Source organism: Pocillopora damicornis, chromosome 10, assembly GCF_964200805.1.
Source record: "Pocillopora damicornis chromosome 10, jaPocDami1.2, whole genome shotgun sequence".
Taxonomy (NCBI): domain Eukaryota; kingdom Metazoa; phylum Cnidaria; class Anthozoa; order Scleractinia; family Pocilloporidae; genus Pocillopora; species Pocillopora damicornis.
In genome coordinates this window covers 2378248-2402022 of record NC_142679.1, presented here as the reverse complement: position 1 = coordinate 2402022, position 23775 = coordinate 2378248, and the positions used below count along the sequence as shown (strand labels likewise).

General features: G+C 41.9%; 1 protein-coding gene, 1 long non-coding RNA gene and 2 pseudogenes across 6 annotated transcripts; 3 read left to right on the top strand and 1 right to left on the bottom strand.

Annotated features, from left to right (window-relative positions):
• The first annotated feature begins 325 nt into the window (after positions 1-325).
• On the top strand, positions 326-3416 carry LOC113680897 (sodium/potassium/calcium exchanger 3-like). The gene has a single exon (XM_089184770.1). The coding sequence runs from the start codon at positions 934-936 to the stop codon at positions 2476-2478; it is 1545 nt and encodes a 514-aa protein (XP_089040896.1). The 5' UTR covers positions 326-933; the 3' UTR covers positions 2479-3416.
• LOC149038434 (uncharacterized) lies at positions 913-9005 on the bottom strand. The gene is made up of 3 exons (XR_016180401.1): positions 8938-9005; positions 7527-7569; positions 913-7186 (listed from the first exon to the last, which is right to left on the bottom strand). It is a non-coding gene; the product is annotated as an uncharacterized LOC149038434 (long non-coding RNA).
• Positions 9006-9065: 60 nt separating this feature from the next.
• Positions 9066-11925, top strand: LOC113680892 (sodium/potassium/calcium exchanger 3 pseudogene; annotated as a pseudogene). 3 transcript variants are annotated; one of them, XR_016180400.1, is made up of 2 exons: positions 9066-9173; positions 9753-11925. The product of XR_016180400.1 is annotated as a sodium/potassium/calcium exchanger 3 pseudogene, transcript variant X3 (transcript). The 3 variants fall into 3 exon arrangements; XR_016180398.1 differs by having other exon boundaries at positions 9744-11925; XR_016180399.1 differs by having other exon boundaries at positions 9068-9173; positions 9720-11925.
• Positions 11926-15254: 3329 nt separating this feature from the next.
• Positions 15255-17160, top strand: LOC113680899 (sodium/potassium/calcium exchanger 3 pseudogene; annotated as a pseudogene). Its single transcript, XR_016180073.1, has one exon. The product of XR_016180073.1 is annotated as a sodium/potassium/calcium exchanger 3 pseudogene (transcript).
• The last annotated feature ends 6615 nt before the right edge of the window (positions 17161-23775 follow it).

Here is a 23775-nt window from a genome sequence, read left to right as displayed (position 1 = left end):
CAATTTTTTAATCAATTAACATATTAAAAAAAACAATATATCGCTTAAACTCTAAACGTAATTGCGTTAAATTTATTTCATCAGAAATCCAGAAGATTTTTAGTGGTTTTGGGCGTGGTTGCTTTTACTGAGTTTACTATATACCTAGATGTTTTATCTGAAAAGCTTTATTTAAGAAAAGGTATTTCTGTTCGCAATGCCTTATTTCGTGCGAAGATAGTTCGTATTTAAAACATCATTTCCGGTATTTTAAAATCCTCCTTTTGACAGATTTCGTGGAGATGTCATTACGTTGTAGTTGTGATCAGCCATTCGTGAAAAGGAGGCGTTAATTGTATTTTGTGGAATCTGTCATACAGGTTAGCAACGGATAAAAAATGCAAATATCTCAACTCTAATACAAAGTCATGAGCGAAAACGAAGTAAGTATTCCTTTCTACTCTATTTTGCGGCTCTAAAATGCTAAATAGGGCCTTCATCATGAAGACAACATCGGGCGAGCTCGGATTTCGTCATCAGAAATCTACCCGAGATGATCTCTGGTGTTTTAATATCCTCCTTTTGACAGATTTCGTGGAGGTGTCACTATGTTGTAGTTGTGATCGGCCATCCATGAAAAGGAGGCATCGCAAAAATTTTGTGGAGTCTGTAATATAGGTTAGCAACGAAAAAAAATGCAAATATCTTAACGCTAATACGAAGTCATGAGCAAAACCGAAGTACATGTTCGTTTCTACTCTATCATGCGGGTCAAAAATGCTAAATAGGGCCTTTATCACGAGCACAACATCGGGGGAGCTCGGATTTCGTAATCGGAAATCTACCCGAGATGACCTCCTTTTGACGAATTTCGGGAGAGTTACTACATCACGGGCGACGAGTTTGGACGTGTAAAATTTTCTAGTTCCCTCTACACTCGAATTACGTGTCGAAATGAAGCGTGGAAAAAACGTCTTAAATCGATTTGCAATTCTAGTTCTTTTCGCTTGCTTCATGTACCCAAGTCTACTTTATAAGTCAATAACATCGTTTACAACGGAAGAAATCGATTCAGGTCACCTTGGTTCCGCTCGAGAGATTCGATCCGTCGAATTCGATGCAACCGAAACAACTCGAAGAATGCAATCAGAAACAACCTCGGCATCATCACAAAATTGCGTCAAACCCTCCATAGACGACTTTCCAAACGATTTTATGACCCAGTATCAGCGACAGAAGCAAGGAGGCGTTGTAATTCATTTTCTACTGGCCATTTATATGTTTGGAGCACTGGCCTTAGTATGCGACGATTACTTCGTTCCATCGCTGGAACAGATCACCAACAAGCTTCACATGGGCTCTGATGTTGCTGGTGCGACTTTTATGGCGGCTGGAAGCTCTGCCCCTGAGTTGTTTACCTCGATAATCGGTGTTTTTATCACTAAGAGTGACATCGGTCTTGGGACGATAGTTGGGTCTGCAGTTTTTAATATCTTATTTATTGTGGCCATGTGTGGCTTGTTTGCCGGCACCGTCCTGCGTTTGACACCCTGGCCTCTGTTGCGTGACTCATTTTGTTATCTTTTGAGCATCGTTGCACTGATTGCGATCTCTTACGATCAATATGTCTACTGGTATGAAGCAATGGTGCTAGTGATTATGTACCTGTTGTACGTTGTTATTATGTACTTTGACAAAACTCTTGAAAACTCTTTCACGAAATTGACGGGAATGGGCAGAGTGGACACTGATGCTGAGAGAAACAAGAAACAAGCAGATGAACAAAAATCATTACTGAAAGAAGATGACGAATATGGGGAAGATTCCTCGTCCCTTGGAGAACAAGAAGAGGTGAAGATCATTGACGAGAATGATGATTCGCCATTTTCAGTGCCTCCCGGCTTGTTTGCCCGCGTTCTTTGGATCCTTGCGTTACCAGCCATATGTTTGTTTTACGTGACGATACCTGACTGTCGCAAAGAGCGGTGGGAACAGTGGTGTCTAGTCTCATTCTTTTTATCAGTGATATGGATTGCACTACTCTCCTATATTTTAGTTTGGATGGTGTCCATCATTGGCTTCACCCTGGGTATCCCAGATGTCATCATGGGCCTGACATTCCTGGCAGCAGGTAGCAGTGTGCCAGATGGTATATCCAGCCTGATTGTTGCTCGTCAAGGAGATGGAGACATGGCTGTCTCAAACACAATAGGCAGCAATGTATTTGACATTTTACTGTGCCTTGGGCTGCCTTGGTTGCTGAAGACTACAGCAGTGGACCCTGGAGGTTATGTTGTTGTGTTAAGTGGCAGCATTATTTACACATCAATTTCCCTCTTTGGAACTGTGTTTGTCACAATAGTTTTAGTAGTGACAAACAAATGGTATTTGAATAAGTGCGTGGGAATAGCTTTTCTGTTGCTATATATATTATTCATCACAGTTGCAACCCTTTTTGAGCTTAATCTCTTTGGGAACTACAACCTGCCAACGTGTTAGACATAGAAATTACAATTGTCTAGTGTTTATATCATAAAATTATACACTTCTTTTTCCAAAATGATTATACCATCTGAATAGATTTTAAAACTCTTTTAAAAAGGTTAAACATGAAAATCTCATTATTATAACATTTTGTTGTTAAATTATAAAAAGATGAGTGGAGAGACTTCAAAAAGAAAAAGAGATTCCAAATATTTGAAATGATTTTCAAATTGGAAAGTCCTTCAAAACATTTTTATGTTAATAACTGGATTCTACATGATCCTTTTTAAAATAATTCATACCCTTCACATTGAGGCAATCAAGAAATTAACCTTTCCTTGTATGTGACAGTATAGTGTGGTCTCATTGTTTTTACTTTCAAAACCAAACCATCCAGATTTTAGAATAATTTCCATGGAATGGAATAATACAGGATCCAGTTTATATATATTTCTAGGAAGTCCATACACAGGTTCTGGTAGCATGATCATCATTTAAGGGTGGTCTGTTAACTAAGTTGTTAACCCTTGAACTCCCCCGATGTGATTATTAATTTTCCGTCCTAAGTGTAACACATTCTTTTTATATAAGTTATAAGAATTTGGTGTTCGACTAAGATAACAACTTTTGCCTAATAAGTTTGAATTTTCTCATTCCTTGTTTGTTGGGTAATGTATAAATGTTATTGGGAGAAGTTACATGTTAATTACTTCTGGGAGTTTGAGGGTTAGGGAAAAAACAGTGCTTCTACCATAAAGTGCCTGTGAGAGTCATTGTATGAGGATTGTTACATAAGGTTTAACTTTATAACATGTTACAAATCTGTTTGATTTGGATTTCTGTATGGCAGTTTTCACAATATGTACATGTATGATTGATTGCCCCGTAAAAAGCCTTGAGGACATCAGGGGAGATTATAAAATTGTTGATTTTATTAAATTTTTTTAAGAAAAGAGATTGATTTCTGACTAATTTTTTTTTCTAAATTTGCAATTTAGTGAATTTTAAACATGTAATGTTTCATTCAGTAATGTATTCATCATTGTGAGAATATTGTCCAACAAAAATTTGATATTAAGAAATTTTGTGAAAAATGTACTTATAGTGATGAGGATATCGACAGCACATATATATATATATATAAATATATCTATGTTAACAATAGCCTCTATTTGGTGTAAAAATATGTATGCATATTTGTCCGCAAACATTAATTGTTCCAAGATGCGAACAGTTTTCCAAGAGGGAAGCTTGAGGAAAAACCATGAGCTTGTAGTTGAGGTAAGGTTTGAAAACTGTGAACCCATAGTGGACATAAGGTTTGAAAATTGGGGAGTATCACTTGGCTGATATTCTCAGATATCACTCAGTTTAGCTGGGGGATATTCGGTCACTTGATATTTTAAATACATACTTATTATAACATTTTAATAACATATTCCATCACAGATGAACAATTTTGGTTTGTGTGAGATTGTGTTTTTCTTTTTTTTTTTTTGCATTTGATACAGATTGTTTGAGACAACATTAGGCAACTATGGTGGTTTTTTTTTTCGGTATTGCCTTATCTGTGTAACCATTGCCCTTCCACCCTACGTTGGCCCCAGAGTTGCCCTGCTAAAGAAGATGATTTGAACTTTAATACAAATTCCAATTTAATTACATTGAACAAGTCACTTCAGTCAATTCGAGGACAGCTTCAAACAGAAGACAAGATTCCTTAATATAAGCCGCCTTAATTATTTACCTAGTTAAAATATCAGTGTCAGACTGATTAAAAACTCATGACAGAAATAAGATAATTACAATATTAAATTAGTACTGAACTTATCATAAAAATAAGTAAACAATTTCTTGCAAAAGACTATCAAGGTGAAGTGTATCGTTTAGTGTATTATCTCTTGTTCATCGATTTTGTTATTTTCTGTTTATATCATGTTTTAGATATTTCATAGTTCCCACTGTTATGCTTTTACTTATTAATTACGCGATTATTTATTTTATATATTGTTAATTTTGAGGGCCTCACTGAAAACCGCTATGGCGAGCTGGGCTCCCACTTTAAATATTTTTTAATAAAATAAATAAAAAATAAGTCTCCCTCGCAACCGTTTTCTGAATGTCACGCAACGTTCCCTCAAAACAACGGTTTTTTTGGGGAAACGTTGCGTGACATCCAAAAACGGCTGCGAGGGAGACTAGACATGGTGTTGACTGACAAGCTTTTTTAAAATATCTATGTGGTGCTCTCATTAAGTCTATTGATAGAGAAAATTATATCATGAACTAGAGCTTACTGGCCAGATTAGTAAATTCCACTTTCCTACTTAGGGTTGGAAAATTGAGCCTTAGATTTTTATTTTCAATAGGCAAGCTAGGTTGGTCAACTGTAATTATTGTCGATAGGCAATTAAAATTTTGTCTGAAAATGCCTGACGTGGCGCCACACTGGGTAGCGAGATTAACTTATTTTTTCCTTAAGAGGGACAGGGATGGTGCAACACCCTCATCCAATTCTCCTTTAAGTGCTTCTTACCCCTTCCCCCCCTCCCCCCCCCCCCAGACGACTAAGTTCGTTCGCTTTGAGTGAAAGAAACCCCCGGGGATTCCTAAACTCTGCGCTTAAACAGTCTGACGTACTTATGATCATTATCACGCTCTTAGTATCATGAATGTAGCAAGATGCCACGTTTCTGCTTTTCTCGTGTGCATAACGTGAGCTAGCTATTTGTTTGCGACTTACGGGTGACCTTAGGACGCATTACATGCTTTGTCGCGTCATAAAAAAAACCCAGCAGAAAATATGTAACTTTTGACGAGAAAATCTCTCGTCATGTCCTCCATCATGGAGCGTCGAGACATAGGAGGCTTAGGGGCGAGAAAGAAATATACGCAAATGGGGTAGTGCCCACTTAAACTAAAATTAAATAGAGAACAGCGGCTTGGCTAAATATCGCTAATCCATAACCCTATATTGTGACACTTACGCTATGAAAGCCACATGATAACAGCCAGGGAGAGGTCGAACAAAGTTAGATGCTCTAAAATCAGCTTTTCCTTCCCAGCGAAATTCATCACAGTCAGAGGAAATTAGCACACACCGAAGTATTGGAAATTCCCATAAAAACTGAACTATATGTTATTTTCTATGGGATACAACTAATTGATCTGATCTTTCTCATCATCGCTCATTTGGTCTTCTTGCTCTCTTTTCAAAAGCAGTTCCTTTCATCGCTATCATGAGGGATATGAGAAAAGGACAACTTCACCAAATCAACGATTTTTAAACAATCGCAAAGATATTTTCTGAAGTCATGTTTTGCCAAACAATCTCACGGGAAATGTCTCTTTTTTACTATGAGACCTTTCACGTTAATGAAATTAATTGACTGTTGACAAGAGCTGTTATCACTTCCTTTGGAACAGCGGAATTAAGTCACGCGATATCAAACATGTTGTTTGTTACTATTGCTCACGTGATTAGGATCATTTCAGGAAACATTTTTTAGTTGTCAACAAGTTTGCCTTGCGGCTTAAATCCTTTCAATCCCGAGTTCTAAATAGAAATTCTCCACACTGTTTGCGTTACATTTCTTATGACCTCAGCTCCAAGAATTTGGTGTTGAATCAAGCAATATTCTCAACTTGTTCCTCTCTTCTCTCCATTCGAAAATTTATCGATTTATTACAAGGTGAAAATCCTTTTCGGTCCACTCGCTCCTGGAAGTGAAAGTGTTTAACTTTGATGTTGCAGTGTTCATGCTCTATTTAAGTCGACTGTCCGTCTGCCGGGTAATTACTATCAGCGGGGGTCGATTGCTCTATGAGGGAGAGTTGCGAAATCCTTGACCCACGACTGATGTACACGTATAACTTTTGTATTGTTTTTACTTGCGAATTACCTGTGTACTTTGAGCTCTCAGTCAGAAACGACTTCGCAAACCGTGGCAACCATCAGGATATCAAAACTCTAAAATCAAGAAAACAGATTGGGAAGTTTTGAAATATTTTAAAATCATGGTCGGTTTTTCACATGCCGGTCGATTATTTTGTACCAGGAGCCCATCTCTTAAGTAATGGGCTCCTGTTTGTACCTAAAAATTAACCGCTCGGATCGACAGAGAGTGAGACAAGGGATATGCAAGAAAGATTGCTATTCCTGAAAGAATTTCAGATCTTATCTCCTTTTACTGAGGAAATGAGCCATATTCTAGAATTAACGAGCTGGAATCATAAACCTTGGTTTAGAGGGAATTTTCTAAACAAATTAAGGTTTACTGGGAATTTTGTGACAAATTACCCACGCAATCATCACAAGCGCCCCAGGATCCGGTGGGTTGGATAATGTTTAGTTTGGGAGGTTTAGTTAGGCGAATTACGTTTTCAAAAATATTTCAGTGTCAATCAGCTATGTTTTAAAACTTTTGACGTTGCTGCTCTGACGGTCTTGTTGAAGGCCCGCTTGAAAACACCGACAAGACGTTCAAATTGGCCTCCTCACTGTGATGCTCTGGGAAGGTTAAAGTGCCACCGGATCTCAAGAAGCTAGAGGAATCTCTTCATTCTCTTGTCTCGTTGAACCCCTTTTAGCCACTTGGCTGCTTTGACGAACGTTCGTCTATTGTCCGAGTACAGCGTCTTCGGTCGGCCCCGTCTTGCAATAAACCGTTTCAGGGACGGGAGGAACTTCGCTGTGTCCGGGCTTATGCCTCTCACGGAGAACCTTGAAGGGATGTGTCTATGACATTAGATAAACTACCGGGAATTAAAGGCGATCTTAATAGCACTGACGATGGATGGGAAAGCTGGGATTTTGCGAAGACGCAATCCTGTTGATGTTAACTCATCTAAGCACAGGCGTCCCAAGCTCTCGTCTCGAGAAAAAGCAAACGATTAATTCATGAAAGCGTCACGCGTTGTATAACTCGGTTTTAAGTTGCGAAAGGAACCGTTGAGAATTGAACACGTTACAAGGAATAGTAAGGGGAACGAAATATGGTCGATTTACAACGATGAATATTTAGAAGTACGAACATTTTACACGTAAAATCCTTAAAACTTACTGGTCCGTATAGGAATCGTATAGTTTCTTTGATTTCATTCGATCTGTAAGAGACAATACATAATTCTTAGGAAAGCTATCAGCGAGTGATTCACGAAATTACATGCGGAAAATACGAAATTACGATACTGAACATCAAACTGGTTAGAAAACAAATTACTTACTTCTTGATACTTCTGTACCGTTATCCTGTCAGAAATTACTACAGAACAGGTCAGCGAAACGGGAAGGAAACGAGTCAGCAGAAAAACTACTGTTTAGCTAGCGAGTGGGGGGACAGGGGGTCAGAGTCTCCCGCTTCTTGTACCACGTTCTCCCGCCTCCCATACGTTTGTGCCCCTTTGCCTCCCGACTCAGAAACCCGGGTTTAACTTTCAACTGTGCCAAAATTTAACATTCTTGTTCATTTCTGGCCTTTGTTTTGGCGGGGGGATCATTGGGTCCCGATGAAAGTTATTACCGGTCAGTTTTGTTAATTAAACTAGGTTTCACTAATCTGGTTATCACAGTTTGATCATCGCTTCTGACATCTCGTTATAGAGACGAAAGTCTCATTCCACTGTGTAATGTAATGGTATTGTAATTTAATATAGGTTCTTCTGTATCTGTGCTTGCTTTCCCTTTTTGACGTAAGCAGCTAGTCGTAGCTTGTCGTGAGCGAATAAAAAACCTGACTCCAAAGGATGATTTAAATCACTGCACATCAATTGTTGAATCATTTACATTTTGAGCGTTCAGTTTAAGTGCTAGTGAAGCATGATTGAACATTCTTGTTCGGCTGATTATCAGATTTGTTCGATAGGTTGTAATCTTCTGTAAACATCTGCGGAAAGTTTTAAGGTCAGAAGAAGTCTTGCATGCGCCGGGAAAACCACACTGAAGTCCTCCGACTGGAGGTCACAGCCTCTTCTTCCGTCGAGTCGAATTGAAGGGATTTCCAGACTCACTGGAACTAATGCTGTTTTTCCAACCCGAGTACAAAATTTACGTTTTCTTGCTTCCAGCATTTTCTTTAAAGCATTGGAGGATGTTAAATAGAAATTTCAAAACTTTGCTAGATGAGTGTTTTTGACTGGATGATACCCAGTAATCAACAACAAATTATCGCCTTCTTTCTTTCTGCTCCCACTTCCCGCCCTCATATAGATCACGCTTCTCGCCCCCTCTTCTCCCTCTTCCCGCCCTCTTCCCGCCCTCTCCCGCCCCCTCCCGCCTCCTCTTCTCCCAGGCTCACACCCCCTTCCCCCTCCGTCAGCTAGGAACAGTACTTTCTCTTTCACAACTGAAAAACGTGTTATTTGGTCTCATGCTAAACTTTCTAAAACGATTGCGCCATCGACTGTCAGTCAAGGCTAAAATCAAATGTCAATCAGCTAATTTGTAAAATCAAAAATCAATCAAAAAACACTTACCCACATCTTGTGTGTCCGTTGTCTTATAACAGGAATAACAGTGATGGCAAAAGAAACTTACTACGGCAGAGGACGCCGGAAACCACAACGGACACGCAAGATGTGAATAAACACGTGTGCATCGTTCTTGTCTCGTGAGTCCGAACGAAAGTCACATGAAAAACTTTAACATCACGAAAGTATGAGCATATCGATGAAATCAAGGGCAGAACCGAAAACACAGCGGCGTAAGCAAGGTATTTCGCCAAGTGTAATTGATTTTTTATTACAGGAAATAACGTTGGGTATCGTTGAGACCTTGAATGGGACGCTTGGAACTTAATTAACCTTCTAACTTGAAGAAAACCCGCGTTCGACTAATTACAAACAGTTTGCGCTGCTTCCCAATTTGTTATGTCCTAAAACATTTTTGCCGTCTTTTTGTGGCCATATGTTAGCATGGTGTTACCTTGCACAAGGCAGAATCTTGATGATTACCTTCGTTTTTCAGCTATCACGGCCACATATAATTCTTGTTATCTTTATCAAATAGAGAAGCCTTGTCTATGCTCTGTTCTGTTATAAAGCACGCAAGAAGTGGCTAGAGCACGAAAGAAGTGTAGGGAGAATCAAGAGAAGTAGTCGAGTGTTTCTCCCCACTTCTTGAGTCACCGACAAAGTAATGAATTCTAACCGACAACCGACATGAATATCCCCCCATTTAGACCTTCTTGAAGCCCTTATGCTCTTCACGTGCATCGCTTCTATTACCAAAATATCTTACTCGTCACACTTTTCAACAGGATTTTTGTTTGTTTTTTTCCTAGATGTGGAAGTTGCCCATGCATTTCGCTGATAAATGAATCAGAGGGGAAAGGTTTTAATCTGCTTTTGTCCGTTCATGATCTGGTTTGCAACTTCCGTGAACTCCGCGTCATCTCTCCATGTTCCATCCTCCCTCTCAGTGGCAAGAGAATCAAAATTTTATCGCTCCTCCTAAGAAACTGAATTGGGTAAGACTAAAACCTCGAAGAACCAAGGAAAACAAACTAAAATGAACTTAACTTCAAATAACAACAAACCCTCCGTAGATGACTTCCCACACGATTTCATGACGCAGTACCAGCGACAGAATGGTGGACTTTTTGTTCATGTTTTTTTAGCCGCTTATATCTTTACTGCGTTGGCCATGGTGTGCGATGGCTATTTTATTCCTTCTCTAGAACAGTTCAGCAGGAAGCTTCACCTAAGCTCTGATGTCGCCGGTGCAACTCTCTTGGCTACTGGAGGCTCTGTCCCATCATTGTTCACTTCAGTAATCGGTGTTTTCATCACGAAGAACGAAATTGCCTTAGGAGCAATAGCCGGATCTGGAATATTTAATAGCCTATTCGTGGTGGCAATTTGTGGTTTGTTCGCCGGCACCGTTCTGCGTTTGAAGCCATGGCCTCTGTTGCGTGACTGCGTTTGTTACGTCTTGAGCATATCAGTCTTGATTGTTGTCTCTCACGACAAAAAAGTTTACTGGTATGAAGCATTAGTGCTGGTGACTATGTACCTGATGTATGTAGTTGTCATGTACTTCAACACAACTCTAGAAAAATACTATGAAAATTTGACAGGATACAAAACGCAAATTAACAATGATTTTGGGGAAAGAATTGATGAAAAAACATCGCTTTTGATGACCAATAGTCAAAATAGTACTAGACTATCGAGCAGAAGAGAAGGAAACGAAACCGAAGAAAGTAATCAAAGTGTCGATCATATTCATCATTCGCCATTTTCTGTGCCTCGGGGAATCATATCCAAGACTTGGTGGGTTATTAAGTTACCAATCACGTGTTTGTTCTACATGACGATTCCCGACTGCCGAAAGATACGATGGGGGGAATGGTATTTGTTCTCTTTCTTTATATCCATGACATGGATTGGATTGCTCACCTATGTTTTAGTTTGGATGGTGTCAATCATTGGCTTCACCCTTGGTATTCCAAATGTCATCATGAGCATGACAGTCCTGGCAGCAGGTAGCAGTGGTCCAGATGTTACATCGAGCCTAATTGTCGCCCGACAAGGAAATGGCGATATGGCTGTTTCCAACTGCATAGGCAGCAATATATTTGACATTTTGCTGTGTCTTGGACTGCCTTGGTTAGCGAAGAGCTTACTTGAAGGTTCCACAGGCTATGTTGAGGTCCAAAACAGCGGTATGATCTACGTATTGTTCATTCTCATTGCAGCCGTGCTGGTGGTACCACTTTTGACTAAAGTAAACAAATGGAATCTAAACAAGTGCCTTGGAGTAACTTTTCTTTTCTTTTACCCAATTTTCATTGCGGTTTCAATTATCCTTGCCAACAAGTGTGGTGATGAGAGCCTATGATAGCCTATGAACCCATAGTACATGTATAAATCAAGGCCTAGTCATGCACGTGGCATGAACTTCTCTTCGACATGTCTGAATCGCCTACCAAAAGTCTAAAAATCCCGAACGAGATATCATAATGATTGCCTTCAAATACAATGGTATAGAAATCTTACATATTTTAGTTTTATAAGCTGAAGGTAAGAAAAACAGTGATTCAAATGGAATACACGAAAAAGAGGAAAATGTTCGAAAATTAGCGTGTTTTTGACTGACTCCGGATTGCGTGATATGTCACGAAAGTCTGTAGAGGTGGATGTTTAGCGTATGTTTGATATGTTATGTTAGCTTTCGTGCGTTTTGATTTCCTCTTTGTGACCGATTTACTGTTTACTGAGAAATCACATTAAGATTGAAGTTTCCGATACCATTGTTGACCGTTGGTTCTTCGTGCGTCAGTGATATAATGTAGTATTCTAGCTCAGAAAAGAAAGCACCATTCATCTTATTATAAAGGAATGCTGCTAAGAACCTGACGTGTCCATATACATACGTACATAGACTTAATTTAAACACGAAAGTTGAGTGTAGTTACAAAAGCTAATGTTCGTGTTAAATGTAATAAAATACAATGAAAATACAAATTCTAATAAGATTATAAAATTTAAATGCCTATCAAATAATACATTAATAAAATATAGGATAAAATAAACGATGATGTAATTTACAATAGATATAAAGATAAATGATTGTGATATTAAATGTCAAAATTAACAAAACTGAGAATTTTCCTCTTAAATTCATAAATAAATCCTCACAAACTCTCAGACCATTAGGCAAGGAATTCCATAGTTTAGCAGCTAGGTCAATCGTCTACTTTCGCATAAATCAGAGAACCCAGCTGGTATTGTGGTGAAAGGCGCTAAATTTATTAACCCTTTAACTCCCATGAGTGACCAAAACAGAATTTCTCCTTACAATATTAGTACAATATCAACCAGATAAGTGATGAGAATAAAGAAAAATATCAATTTGGGGATAAGTTGATCCAATACTAACTTCTCTGAACTAATATCATAAGAATTGTATGGTTGACAGTAAGGAGAATTACAAATTTGATCTGGGAGTTAAAGGGTTAAGTGCTTTGCCCTAAATAAAAGCATCACTAAAAGCACACCAAAATAAACTGCATGTATGAAAATGCTGCCTTTCGAATCGCATGGCGCTAATTTTTCAGTACGTAGGTAGTGTGAAGGAAATACTATTGAAGAAATGGAACCTTAAACGTCTTCCATGCATCATATCTAAAAGGGAAATCCCCGTGATAGTAAGCGCTATGTCATACGTGGCCTTACGAACAAGGGGGGTGGGAGGAGGGAGGTAAAAGAATTGGGGGAACACATTATTATTATTATTCGGGAGGAACCGAAATCTGCGTGTAGGTGTCTTATTAGTGCGAGGTAAAGTCATGAGCTTGCGATTGTTTATCGACCGGCCATGTTTGAATTGGAGTTAGAGCGGACGGTGGGGGAAAGGGGCGGGAAAAGGACGAGAATCTTCACTCCCCCACCCCCATCCCTCTCTTTATTTTTGACCTTCGACCGCCCCCTTAGTAGAAATTTCTTTCTCTCCCTAACCATCCGCTGCCATCAAAGCCAAAGATGGCGGCCACAATTTTCGTTAAGAAAATACTTGCTCGCCAAAATTACGCCTGCTCTCAGGCTAGGGTTGGGGGGGGGGGGGTGGACCGATACGATAACTTAATTTATTCGCGGTATTTCCATCAGATATCAGACTATCTATCTATCTACCTACCTACTACTAAAAATTTACTTTCACTTAAAATATTACTTAAAATTTTGGCGACTTAATTTAGTATCGGTTAATGAAGATGTTTGCCTTAGGTCTATAGGTAAGTCATTGCAAAACCGAGCTCCGCCATACGAAAAACTTCTCTTGGGATAATCAATTCGAGGTCGTGGAGGAACTAGTTTGTTATCGGTATTTCTCAAACGATAAGCACTTAAATTATCACGATAAACGAATCTTGGTCTTAAGTAATAAGTAATCTGACCTTTGATAAACAATTCACCACCACCGTGGTGCCCAGAACAAATCATCCAAATTACTACACAGACGTCCCAAGCTCGAGAAAAAGCAAATGATTAATTCATAAAAGCGTCACGCAGACAGCCCTGTGGGTTTGAGGCCGCGTGACGTCAGTTATTTGATACGTCATTTGAACTCTTACATCGTTTGTAACTTGCAACGGTCGATCTCGGCAAGACGCAAGTGATCCCGAGAAATGTTTCATAAATTTCGCAAATCGTAACATTTCATCCCCAAAATCCGCTTAGTGACAGTCCGATAAATAAAGTTCACTTAGCTTCGTTTTTCTGTGTTGTCTCGAGTGATTTTTCGGGGTTTTGAGAACTCGAGACAAATGTTTTCAAAGGTTTTTCGTCAGGGTTTCTCTTGTTTGAGGGCAAAATTCTCTCACGCCTATACTACTCAAAATATAACGACGACGCCCCTTGGTAAGAATGAAGGAGAAAAATTATTTGATGGTGATAATAATTGTCACTAGGGATGAGGTTCATTCAAAGGCTTGGTTAGCTTTGCTGAATGAAGCGACCTTTACAACGATAAAAGCTAGCACTAAGCAAACCATCAACAAATCGAGAAATCGGATGCGAACCACGAGGGACACCCGTGACAGCTGGCCGTTTTAACTGAACTAACACTCATCAAGAGAAAACAATGGGAAATTACTTGTTCCTGACAATTATCTATAAACTAAGAAAATGTAAAGCAAACGTATTCCCACTCGTAAGTCGGCCTGATAAAATTTAGGCTACACGAAAATGTTTATGCATGTTCAGAAGACGGAGTGAATTATATTTTGTAATCCAATGTACTGAACCTGTGAGGTTAAAAATTACTATGGCAATTTATGTAAGTATGGCATTATTGACCACAGTGTAAAAGTAGTATTTCGGAATTAGAAGTAATTTCTTAGAGTTTTAGCATTGTGTTTTTAATATTGTAAAAATTTTTTTAATGATATTAGTAATAATGCTAAGTTGTTACAACGGCCCGGAGGAATCATGAGCACGTGAATTCCTTGTGTGTGAGGGCGAGTGTGTCTGTGTACTCGTGTCGTATGGCAATGTTTTGAATGAGGGCCTCTTAATATGAGCCCGGTTGACCGGGCTGGCCCGGTTTCCGATATCTCGCCTTACCTCTAAATCCTTTGTAAAATTTTCGATGTGTTCATATGAGAGAGCGGTCTGGCTCGGTTACCGAGATCTCGGTTTTTCCAACCGGGATGAACCCAAGGCGAAATTCGTCCCAGCCAACTGCCGAGGGAAATTACTTCGAGTTATCGGGGTTTCGAGCAACAGGAATTTTGGACAAAAAGACCAGAAACACTTGATTAAAGAGGTTTTATGCTTATTCACGTTTTATTGTAAGATTTCAGGCAATATAAGAGCATAAAAACGATAAATGATACCGACAAAGTTCAATTTGTCATGATATATGTATGTGATTAATTTTAATCTTCCGGTGCAAAATGTCATGGCTCATTAGACCGCAAAAGTGAAAATCGACTTTGAGTTATCGAGGGTAAATTTACAAAGAAAAATGCCTGAAGGGAAGTAAAGGTCGCTTCGAGTTATCGGGGTTTCGAGCGATAGGGGTTAAAATTACAGTAAATATTTAAGGCAAATCCAAGGGAAACCAGTTTTGCTTAGAATTCGTAGGGAATTCGAGTTACTGAGGGTTCCAGTTATCGGAGTTCAACTGTCATGATCATCTTACAGCTGGGGCCTGGGCTGCTTGTGATGGAGCATGCTCGACCTTCACGTCAGGACTCATTTGTTTTGAACATCACGTTAATCAGCTGAGTATCCCATGGCTATAGGTCCGTGGAGTTTTATTCTCGGTGTGATAAACAATAAAGTTATTTTAAGACGGAGCTGGTCACATCGCAATGTCGGTCCAACTAGCGTTGCTGAACATGATGAATTTAACTCGATCATCGCCATGCGTAAGGCCGTCTATAGATGACTTCCCAAGCGATTTCATGACTCAACACCAGCGACAAAGTCAGGGGGGAGTTGCTATCCATTTTCTCATGGTCATTTACATGACGATCGCATTATCGCTGGTCTGTAACGTATACTTTGTTCCTTCTCTACAAAAAATCACAAACAAGCTTCATATGAGTTCTGACGTAGCCGGTGCAACTCTCATGTCTATAGGGACCTCTTCCCCCGAACTGTTCACCGCACTGATCGCAGTTTTAATTACAGATGGCGAAATTGGCCCCGGAGCCATACTAGGAAGTCTGCAGTTCAATGTTTTATTTATAGTAGGAATTTGTGGTTTGTTTGCTGGCTCTGTATTGCCTTTGAGATCGTGGCCTCTGTTGCGAGACAGCTTTGCTTTCCTTTTGAGTGTAATGGCATTGATGGTTGTTATTTGGGACAAAAAGGTTTACTGGTATGAAGCATTGGCGCTGGTGATTATGTACTTGCTGTATGTGCTTATTATTTACTTCAACTCAACCTTTCGACGTTGCTTTAACGAGTTCACAGGAAGCGAAGAATGGGTTGAGACCGACATTGAAAATGGTAGTGATGAGAAAAGCCTCCTTTTAGAAAACGACTACGTAAACAGCACACAAATGGCCAACCTCTCGAGATCCGAAAAAGGAGAGAAAGAAGAGGAACAAGTTGAAATCACTGACCAGTTTGACGATTCACCATTCTCATTGCCACAAGGATTCTTTTATAAAACTATGTGGTTGGTTTCATTACCAATCACATGCTTACTTTACGTGACAATTCCTGACTGCCGCAAGGAGCGATGGGAAAATTGGTATTTGTTTTCGTTCATTATGTCAGTGCTGTGGGTTGCTATTTTCACCTACGAATTGGTTTGGATGGTGGTAATCATTGGCTTCACTCTTGAAATTCCAGATGTCGTGATGAGTTTCACGTTACTGGCAGCGATGACCAGCATCCCCGAAGCTATTTCGAGCTTAATTGTAGCAAGGCAAGGGGAAGGGGATATGGCAGTGTCCCATGTAGTCGGCAGTAACGTATTCGACATATTGTTGTGCCTTGGAGTGCCTTGGTTACTGAAGACAACGATCGTAGCTAATGTAGATTACGTTGTTTTAGAGGATGTCGCTTTGATTTACACATCCTTTTTGCTCATAGGTTCTGCGTTAATTGTCGTAGTTTTTCTCAAGGTAAACGGTTGGCATTTAAATAAGTGTCTTGGTATTTCGTTTTCTGTTTTTTATTTGGGTTTCACTGGTGTTTCAATTACTTTTGCTTATTTATTTGGTGACAACAAGCCGATGTGTTAGCCATGTAAGACATAGCATGAACAAAAACAATGACCAGTATTTTTGTAACCAGAGCGTATAGGCAATAACAAGCTGATATTCATATCACTGTTAATTCCCCTAATAACATTTTCTCCTATTACAAACCAAAATTGTCATCAAAAGAATCGTTTTATTGCGATTCTTTCAAGGACAATCGAAGTTCTTGCAACAAGTATGAATAGAAGAGAATTCTTCTGGTAAGAATGCATTACATCTGAATACCTTGAGAAGAATTCCCATTTCAGGAATTCTTACCACAAGAATCGGGAATTCTTTTCTAAAGAACGAGAATTTTTTTGGCAGGCAATAGGTAGAGAGTTCTTCTGGAAAGAGTGTTCAATCGCAAATCTTACAAAAAGAATCGAAATTTCATAATTCATAAGATAAGAAACAGAATCTCTCATAACCAAAGTTTTATTAAGTTAACTTTTTTTGCCTGTAACTTTGATAATTAAAGACCTGATTATGTGATAAAGTCTGTTGAGTTATGCGACACAACAGCGGCGCGGTGGAGTAGCTACATGAGCGATTCCCTGGGAAAGCAAAAATGATGTCGAAGCCGCAACAATTTGCATTTAATTTTCGTGTGAAAATTCACAACACCAAAGTATTTTACTTTGCGAGCGAAAGACTAATCTGGAGGCTTGAGCAGTTCCAAAAGAGACTTTAAATTTCTTTCATTCGAATCTGTTTTGCACGTCGCTGCAAACAACATAATGTCGTGACATACAGCACTTGCACTTTCAACGCGAATTAGAATGCATGTTTTGACACTATCTTGAGGTCCTTTTGTTTTTTTTGTGTTTAAGGCGAACGGCCAGGCTCCCGTGAGGGTAGTGCAATGCCTGCCGATCAACAGACCTAGTCCAACCCTAGGCTGGAGTGCAATGCCATAGGGTTGGGTCCACCAAAAACCGAGGGCCACCAGACACCAACTTCGTTAGGGAATCGAACCCCACCTCGCAAAAATTGAACACACACACTCCTGAAGGACACACGCCCTCAAACAACTTAGACACGAAACGAAACGGACACAACACGCAAAACCCCCACAAGGGCACAACACCAACAAACATAAACACAGAAAAAAAACCCAGATTAGGGCCATGCAACGAAAGAACTCTGTGCAGTACACCAATGAAGGAGACCCAGCACAAGAGAACACCAATACTAACAGAAATGCCCAGATTAGGGCCATGCAACACTATACAAAAACAGACTAGATATTAACCAAACAACGGCCATCCACAACAGACGCAACGACACCACGAGCACCCCACTGTCTATGAAAATACCGACGGCGGCGAGAGGACCTAAAGCGCTTAAAAAAGAGTGGAATATTGAACCTCGCACGCACTCTAACCTTCATGATGACCTCAGCAGCGCCAGGATGGATACTACGAAACCTAAAGTCGTTCCGGGAATGCCAGATTAGAAACTTCACCAAGTTCAGCAAATACACAAAAATACGAGGCGTAACACGCAGCTCATCAGAATTAAAACCAAAAAGGACATGCCTACACAAAATAACCGGACACATAGGGGAAAAAGCAAACAGCAAAGATTGAAGCCAAGACAAAACACTCTGAGCCAAAGGACACAAAAAGAAAAGATGCTCCAGGGATTCCACAGGAGCCCCACAAAAGCAAGAGAGAGGAACTGGCAACCCGAAAGACCCGAGACGCTGCGCTGTATAAAGAACCCCATGGGCAATCTTCCAACTCAGATCGATCACCTGACGATCCAGATCAAAAAAGAAAAGGGAACGCCAAGTGGCCGGCCAATCAAGAGCACCATAGGCCCCAGCAAACTTCTCTACACAATGTGGAGAGACCATACTTTCGGACACAAGAAACAGGTAACAGGCCTTGGTACTCGAGATCGACACGGGAGAACAGACATGAGCAGAAGACGCGCCATAGACAAGGGCATCACGCGACACCGAAAAAGACCCATCCAGACCACGCCAAGCGAGAAGAAGAGACCTATAAAAAGGTGGCAAGACCCTGGGGTCATAGGAATACGGCCGAGAAAAAACGTCAAGAGGGGAAGCACCAAAATGAAAGTTAAACCAAAAAGACATGAAAGAAACCCAGCCAGAAGAGGAGGAGGCGAACCTCTTCACCCACTGACCAAGAAGAGCCCAGACCTTAAGTTTGACATCAACCACCGAAAAACCACCGAACAACGAGGGTTGGACAACAACAGAGCGTGAGACTAGATCACGCTTACCAGACCAGAAAAAGGAGAAGGCAAGAGAGGAAAGTTCCTTTAAGACCCAAGGGGGCATGTGAACGAGAGACGCCACATACCAAACCCGGGAAAGGGCTAGAGCATTAACAACCAGGGCCTTGCCACGAAATGAAAGAGAGCGAGAACGCCAGGAGTTGAGTACGCGTTCCACAGCATCAATCCTGGGGCGCCAATTATCAGCCTCCAAATCACCCACACCGATGAAAACCCCAAGGACCTTGAGCTTAGAAGATGACCAGTCCAAAGCGACCGGGGGATCCACCCGACCACACCAACCACCCAGCCAGAGCCCCTTAGATTTGGACTGATTCAACTTCGAACCCGAAGCTTGCTCAAAAAGAGCATACGTCTCAAAAGCCGCAACGATGGCATCATCAGATGTTAAGATAAGAGACGTATCGTCCGCATACTGAGAGATAGGAGACAGCGGAAACGCCCCAGGGAGACAGAGACCAGAGATGTGGGGGTTACAGCGAATGTTGACCGCCAGCACCTCGGAGACCAAGACATAGAGCAAAGGCGACAGGGGACAACCCTGCCGCACACCACGAGAAAGGCTAAAGAAAGATGACAAATACCCGTTAACATTGACCGCACTCTGAACCCGACGGTAAAACAGATCAACCCAAGAAATGAAAGAGGGGCCAAAGCCCATGGTACACAGAGTGGACCGCATAAAAGACCAGTCAACACGGTCAAAAGCCTTCTCCTGATCTAGGGAAAGAATGGCCACCGAGGCGCCAGAGGAGGAGGCATAGTCAGCAACGTCCCGAAGGAGCGCGACATTCTCGCCAATAAACCTCCCGGGAACCCCACACGTCTGGTCCTTAGCGACAATAAGATGAATTACTTTGAGCAGCCGCCCAGCAATAGCGCGGGAAGCTAACTTATAATCGACATTGAGAAGGGTAATCGGACGCCAGTTACGAGGGTCCAGGCGATCACCCTTCTTGAAAGACAACGAGATTATGCCTCTGCGCTGAGAGAGAGCCAGGGAACCCGAATCAAGACAAGAGTTTAAGACGGAGATAAGATCCGGCCCGAGCACATCCCAAAACTTAACGTAAAATTCCACCGGCAGACCATCCAGCCCAGGGGCCCTGTGCCTGGCCATACCGAGGAGAGCAGAAGAAACCTCCGCAGCCGACAGATGACCCTCACACAAAGCCGCCTGATCACTGGGGAGAAACGATGACAGGTTCCCCAGGAGGGCGGACTGAGCACAGGAGTCTGTGTCGGAGGCAGTAAAAAGATCAAGGTAGAACGAGGACAAAGAACGACATAAATCAACAGGAGAGGAAACAATAGAGCCGTCGCTCTCCCTCAGCGCAGAAATCCAACGGTCCGCAGACCGTTTCTTCTCAAGGCGGAAAAAATAAGAAGATGAAATCTCACCCTCCTCGACCCATCTAACCCTTGCCCGAACCTGAGCGCCCCTCGCAGCCTCAGAGTCCAGGACCGCCAGTTCAGAGAGTGCAGAATGATAAGGCCCGAGACAAGACATGGAACCATCATCCACCTTGGACTTAAGATGGTTCACAAGCCGCACAAGAAGATCCCGATTACGGGACCGAGCAGCTGACCTTGAACAACAATAGCGAATCGAGAGCCCTTTAATGCGACTCTTCCCCTCGTCCCACCATTCCGCCAGCGAAGGGAAACGGAGGACCGAGGAGCGCCATGACGCCCAAAAGTCGCAAATCAAACGAACGTACGCTTGCTCTTGCAGGATAGAAATATTAAGCTTCCAAAGACCGGGGCCAGGTGGGACGACATCCGGGACTGAGACAACAGTGAGGAGACCACAATGATCAGAGAAGGGACAGGGAAGGAGATCACACGAGAGAACAGAAGAAACCCACACATACGGAATACCACAGAGATCAATGCGGGAGGCACGGGAGCCGTCCCACCTGGTCCAAGAAAAGCTAGAAGAAGAAGGATGGAGATACCTCCAAATGTCAACAGTGCAACAGGCCTCGAAAAGGTCCCGGAGAGAAGAAAAACTCTCACGGGACGAGTCAGATGGGTCCGAACCGAAACGGTCAACCGACCGATCAAAAACCGCGTTGAAATCGCCGCAAAGGATGGTGGGAACCAACGGATCCACCTTCACATGAAGACCATCGAAAAACTGGTCACGTGCAGGGTTGCGATTAGGCGCATAAATACAACACACACGAAAAGATTTACCACAAAACACGAACTCACATTGGAGATAACGGCCAACGTCGTCACTCCAAGAATTGACCAAAGACAGAGAAGGCCGAAAGAGAACAACACAGCCACAAGAATGTACAGAGCCACAAGAAAGGGCACAACTAAAACCGGAAGACTGAAACCACAAAGAACACTCCGACAAGGACAAACAATGCGTTTCCTGAAGGCAGACAATATCTACACTTACAGGGAGGGAGCGCAACCACTGCACGAGACCAGCACGCTTGGGCTGATCCCTAATTCCGTTGCAGTTCAGAGAGAGAACAGACAACGCCATGAGAAGGAAGAGACAGGTCATAGTCATTTCTTCACGACAGATGAAGGACCACGCGAAATAGCCACCAATGCTGCACCAGCGGTCCCACTAGGCAAATGGGAACCAGAAGGGCCCGGAACATTCAAAGCGGCCCTCTTGCCAGTCTTAGAAGCCTGAGAAGGCGGAATCACCGAAGAATCTGAATCGGAGATGCCGGCCTCATCTGACGAAACCTCAGAAGCAGCCCGTTTCCGGGAGCTAGAAGCACAAGTCATATCCGAGTCCACCGAGGACTCGTCAGAAGACGAGGCCTCGCCAGATGACTCAACACGAGCAGCCTCCCCAGTAGCCACCACAGAACTGTAAGAAGCTTTGCTAGCGGGCATTACTGAATTACAAGCACTAGATAATTTACCAGCAGCATTTACAGTATTAACAGCACAGTCCCCCTTAGGGTTTTGAACTGCTGCATTTATAGTAACGTTTCCATTATCTAAATTATTGCAAGCACTTACACTATCAGTAATTGTATTAAGAGCCGGCTCTACTTGGTCATTTACATTATCACAGCTTAAAGCAGCAAGGCTATTATCCATATAACTATCATTATAGTACAACGGACCCTCAAGGTCAGGGTCAAGCTCAAGTTCATTATCCCGCAGGTCCTCAACAGGACAACCAGAACCATCCCCCTCAGAAGCCTGCGCACAGGGAGGGAACTGGGAAGCAACTTCCGTGCCAGAAACGTCGACACGGCGGGGGCACTCACTTGAACGGTGCCCCTCTTCCTTACAAGTAAAACACTTGCCCCTAGAGGGACAATCCGCTGCCTTATGGCCAGGTTCGCGACAAATGTCGCATTTAACAGGCTGGCCTCGATACCACACTTTTACCCGAAATTTTCCAACATGCAAAAATCTCGGAATGTCTTTAGTAATGACCATCGGAAATATCCGAGTGCCGGTAAAAACACCTTCCAAATCAGGCCACCTCTGGTAGCGACCAGGCCTCACATCACCGTATCTCTTCAGAGCGTTTGAAATCTCTGCATCAGGCCTCTCAAATGGGAACCAACTAACCAGGACATCCACCCGCTGGGGAGGGGGGGGAGGGGGGCACACAACCTCACACACCACCCCATCCAGAGTAATCGCACCCAGATCCTCAAAAACAGACTTAGCGCTAACGCTCTCCCTATTAAAGGTAACCCTAAACATCTTAGACGGGAATGGCTGTGCAGAGACAACACCATAACCCTCCCCCCTGAAAAACTCAACTAGTCGCTTCGCAACATCCCAACCTTTCAGAGTCGACGGGAGTAAATGACACCTGACGTCAATGGTCCGACTCATTGCCGCGGCCATGACGCCAAGAGAAAGGAAAAAGGAAAAAACCCGAACGCGGGCGACGCCCAAAAGGGCGAAAATCCCACGAAAGGGAACGGAACCAGAAAAGAGAAAGCAGAAAACCACAAAGTTTTCCCTCCCGGCAGGTACTCACTCAGCGGAAAAACACAATAATACTTACTAATTCCGGCCCACAAAACGAAAACCACAAAAGTGAAGTCACCCCTCCAATGTATAGATCAAGCTCCACGATCCGAACCTGCAAAGTCGGAGTAGATACTACGACGCAGGCCAAAAACCCGCGTTGTTGGGATAGCTCGTTTTTATTCAGATAGCCCGTGATAATCTTAAGAACCTCACGTGCACAGTTCAGCGGTCATCTTTGTCTATTGTCTGCCATCTAACCTTTGTACGCGACAAAATACAGTAAATAGTTTTGGTTTCTGTCGTCAAATAAAGTAACTTATGTTTAATTCCTGTTTTCGATGCGATTTCGTTAAGATAAATTACAACTAATTGGGGCCGAAGAATGTACAGTACTTGAAGGCTTCAATTTGCAACAAAAGCTCGATTTGTATGATTCTTAATTAAGCATACCACTTCCCCTTTCAATTATGTTTTTGAACAGAAAAGTACCGGATTGCTCAGTGAGAGAGGGGATCATAGGATCATAGGAAAGGACTAGCGGTTGTAATTGGCATGCTATTAATTCGTTGATGTAAGAACAACAACTGCTTTGTTGCAGATTGTAACAATCACTGAATGGTATGGGGCATGATCTGGGAATTATATATGTCACTAATACACAAAGAATCACACATGTAGACAAAAATTAAAAATTGTCAATGTTGATATAGCTGTTCATTGATAATCTCAGTGATGTATACATCATGTTGTTGTGAATATGTAAGTTAATTATATTTTATGTGAATTGTATGTTAACTAGACGCTCGAGGACCGTTCACTCCGGCTTCGTGTCGAGCGTTTTACCTGAGCATTCACCACTCGTAAAATT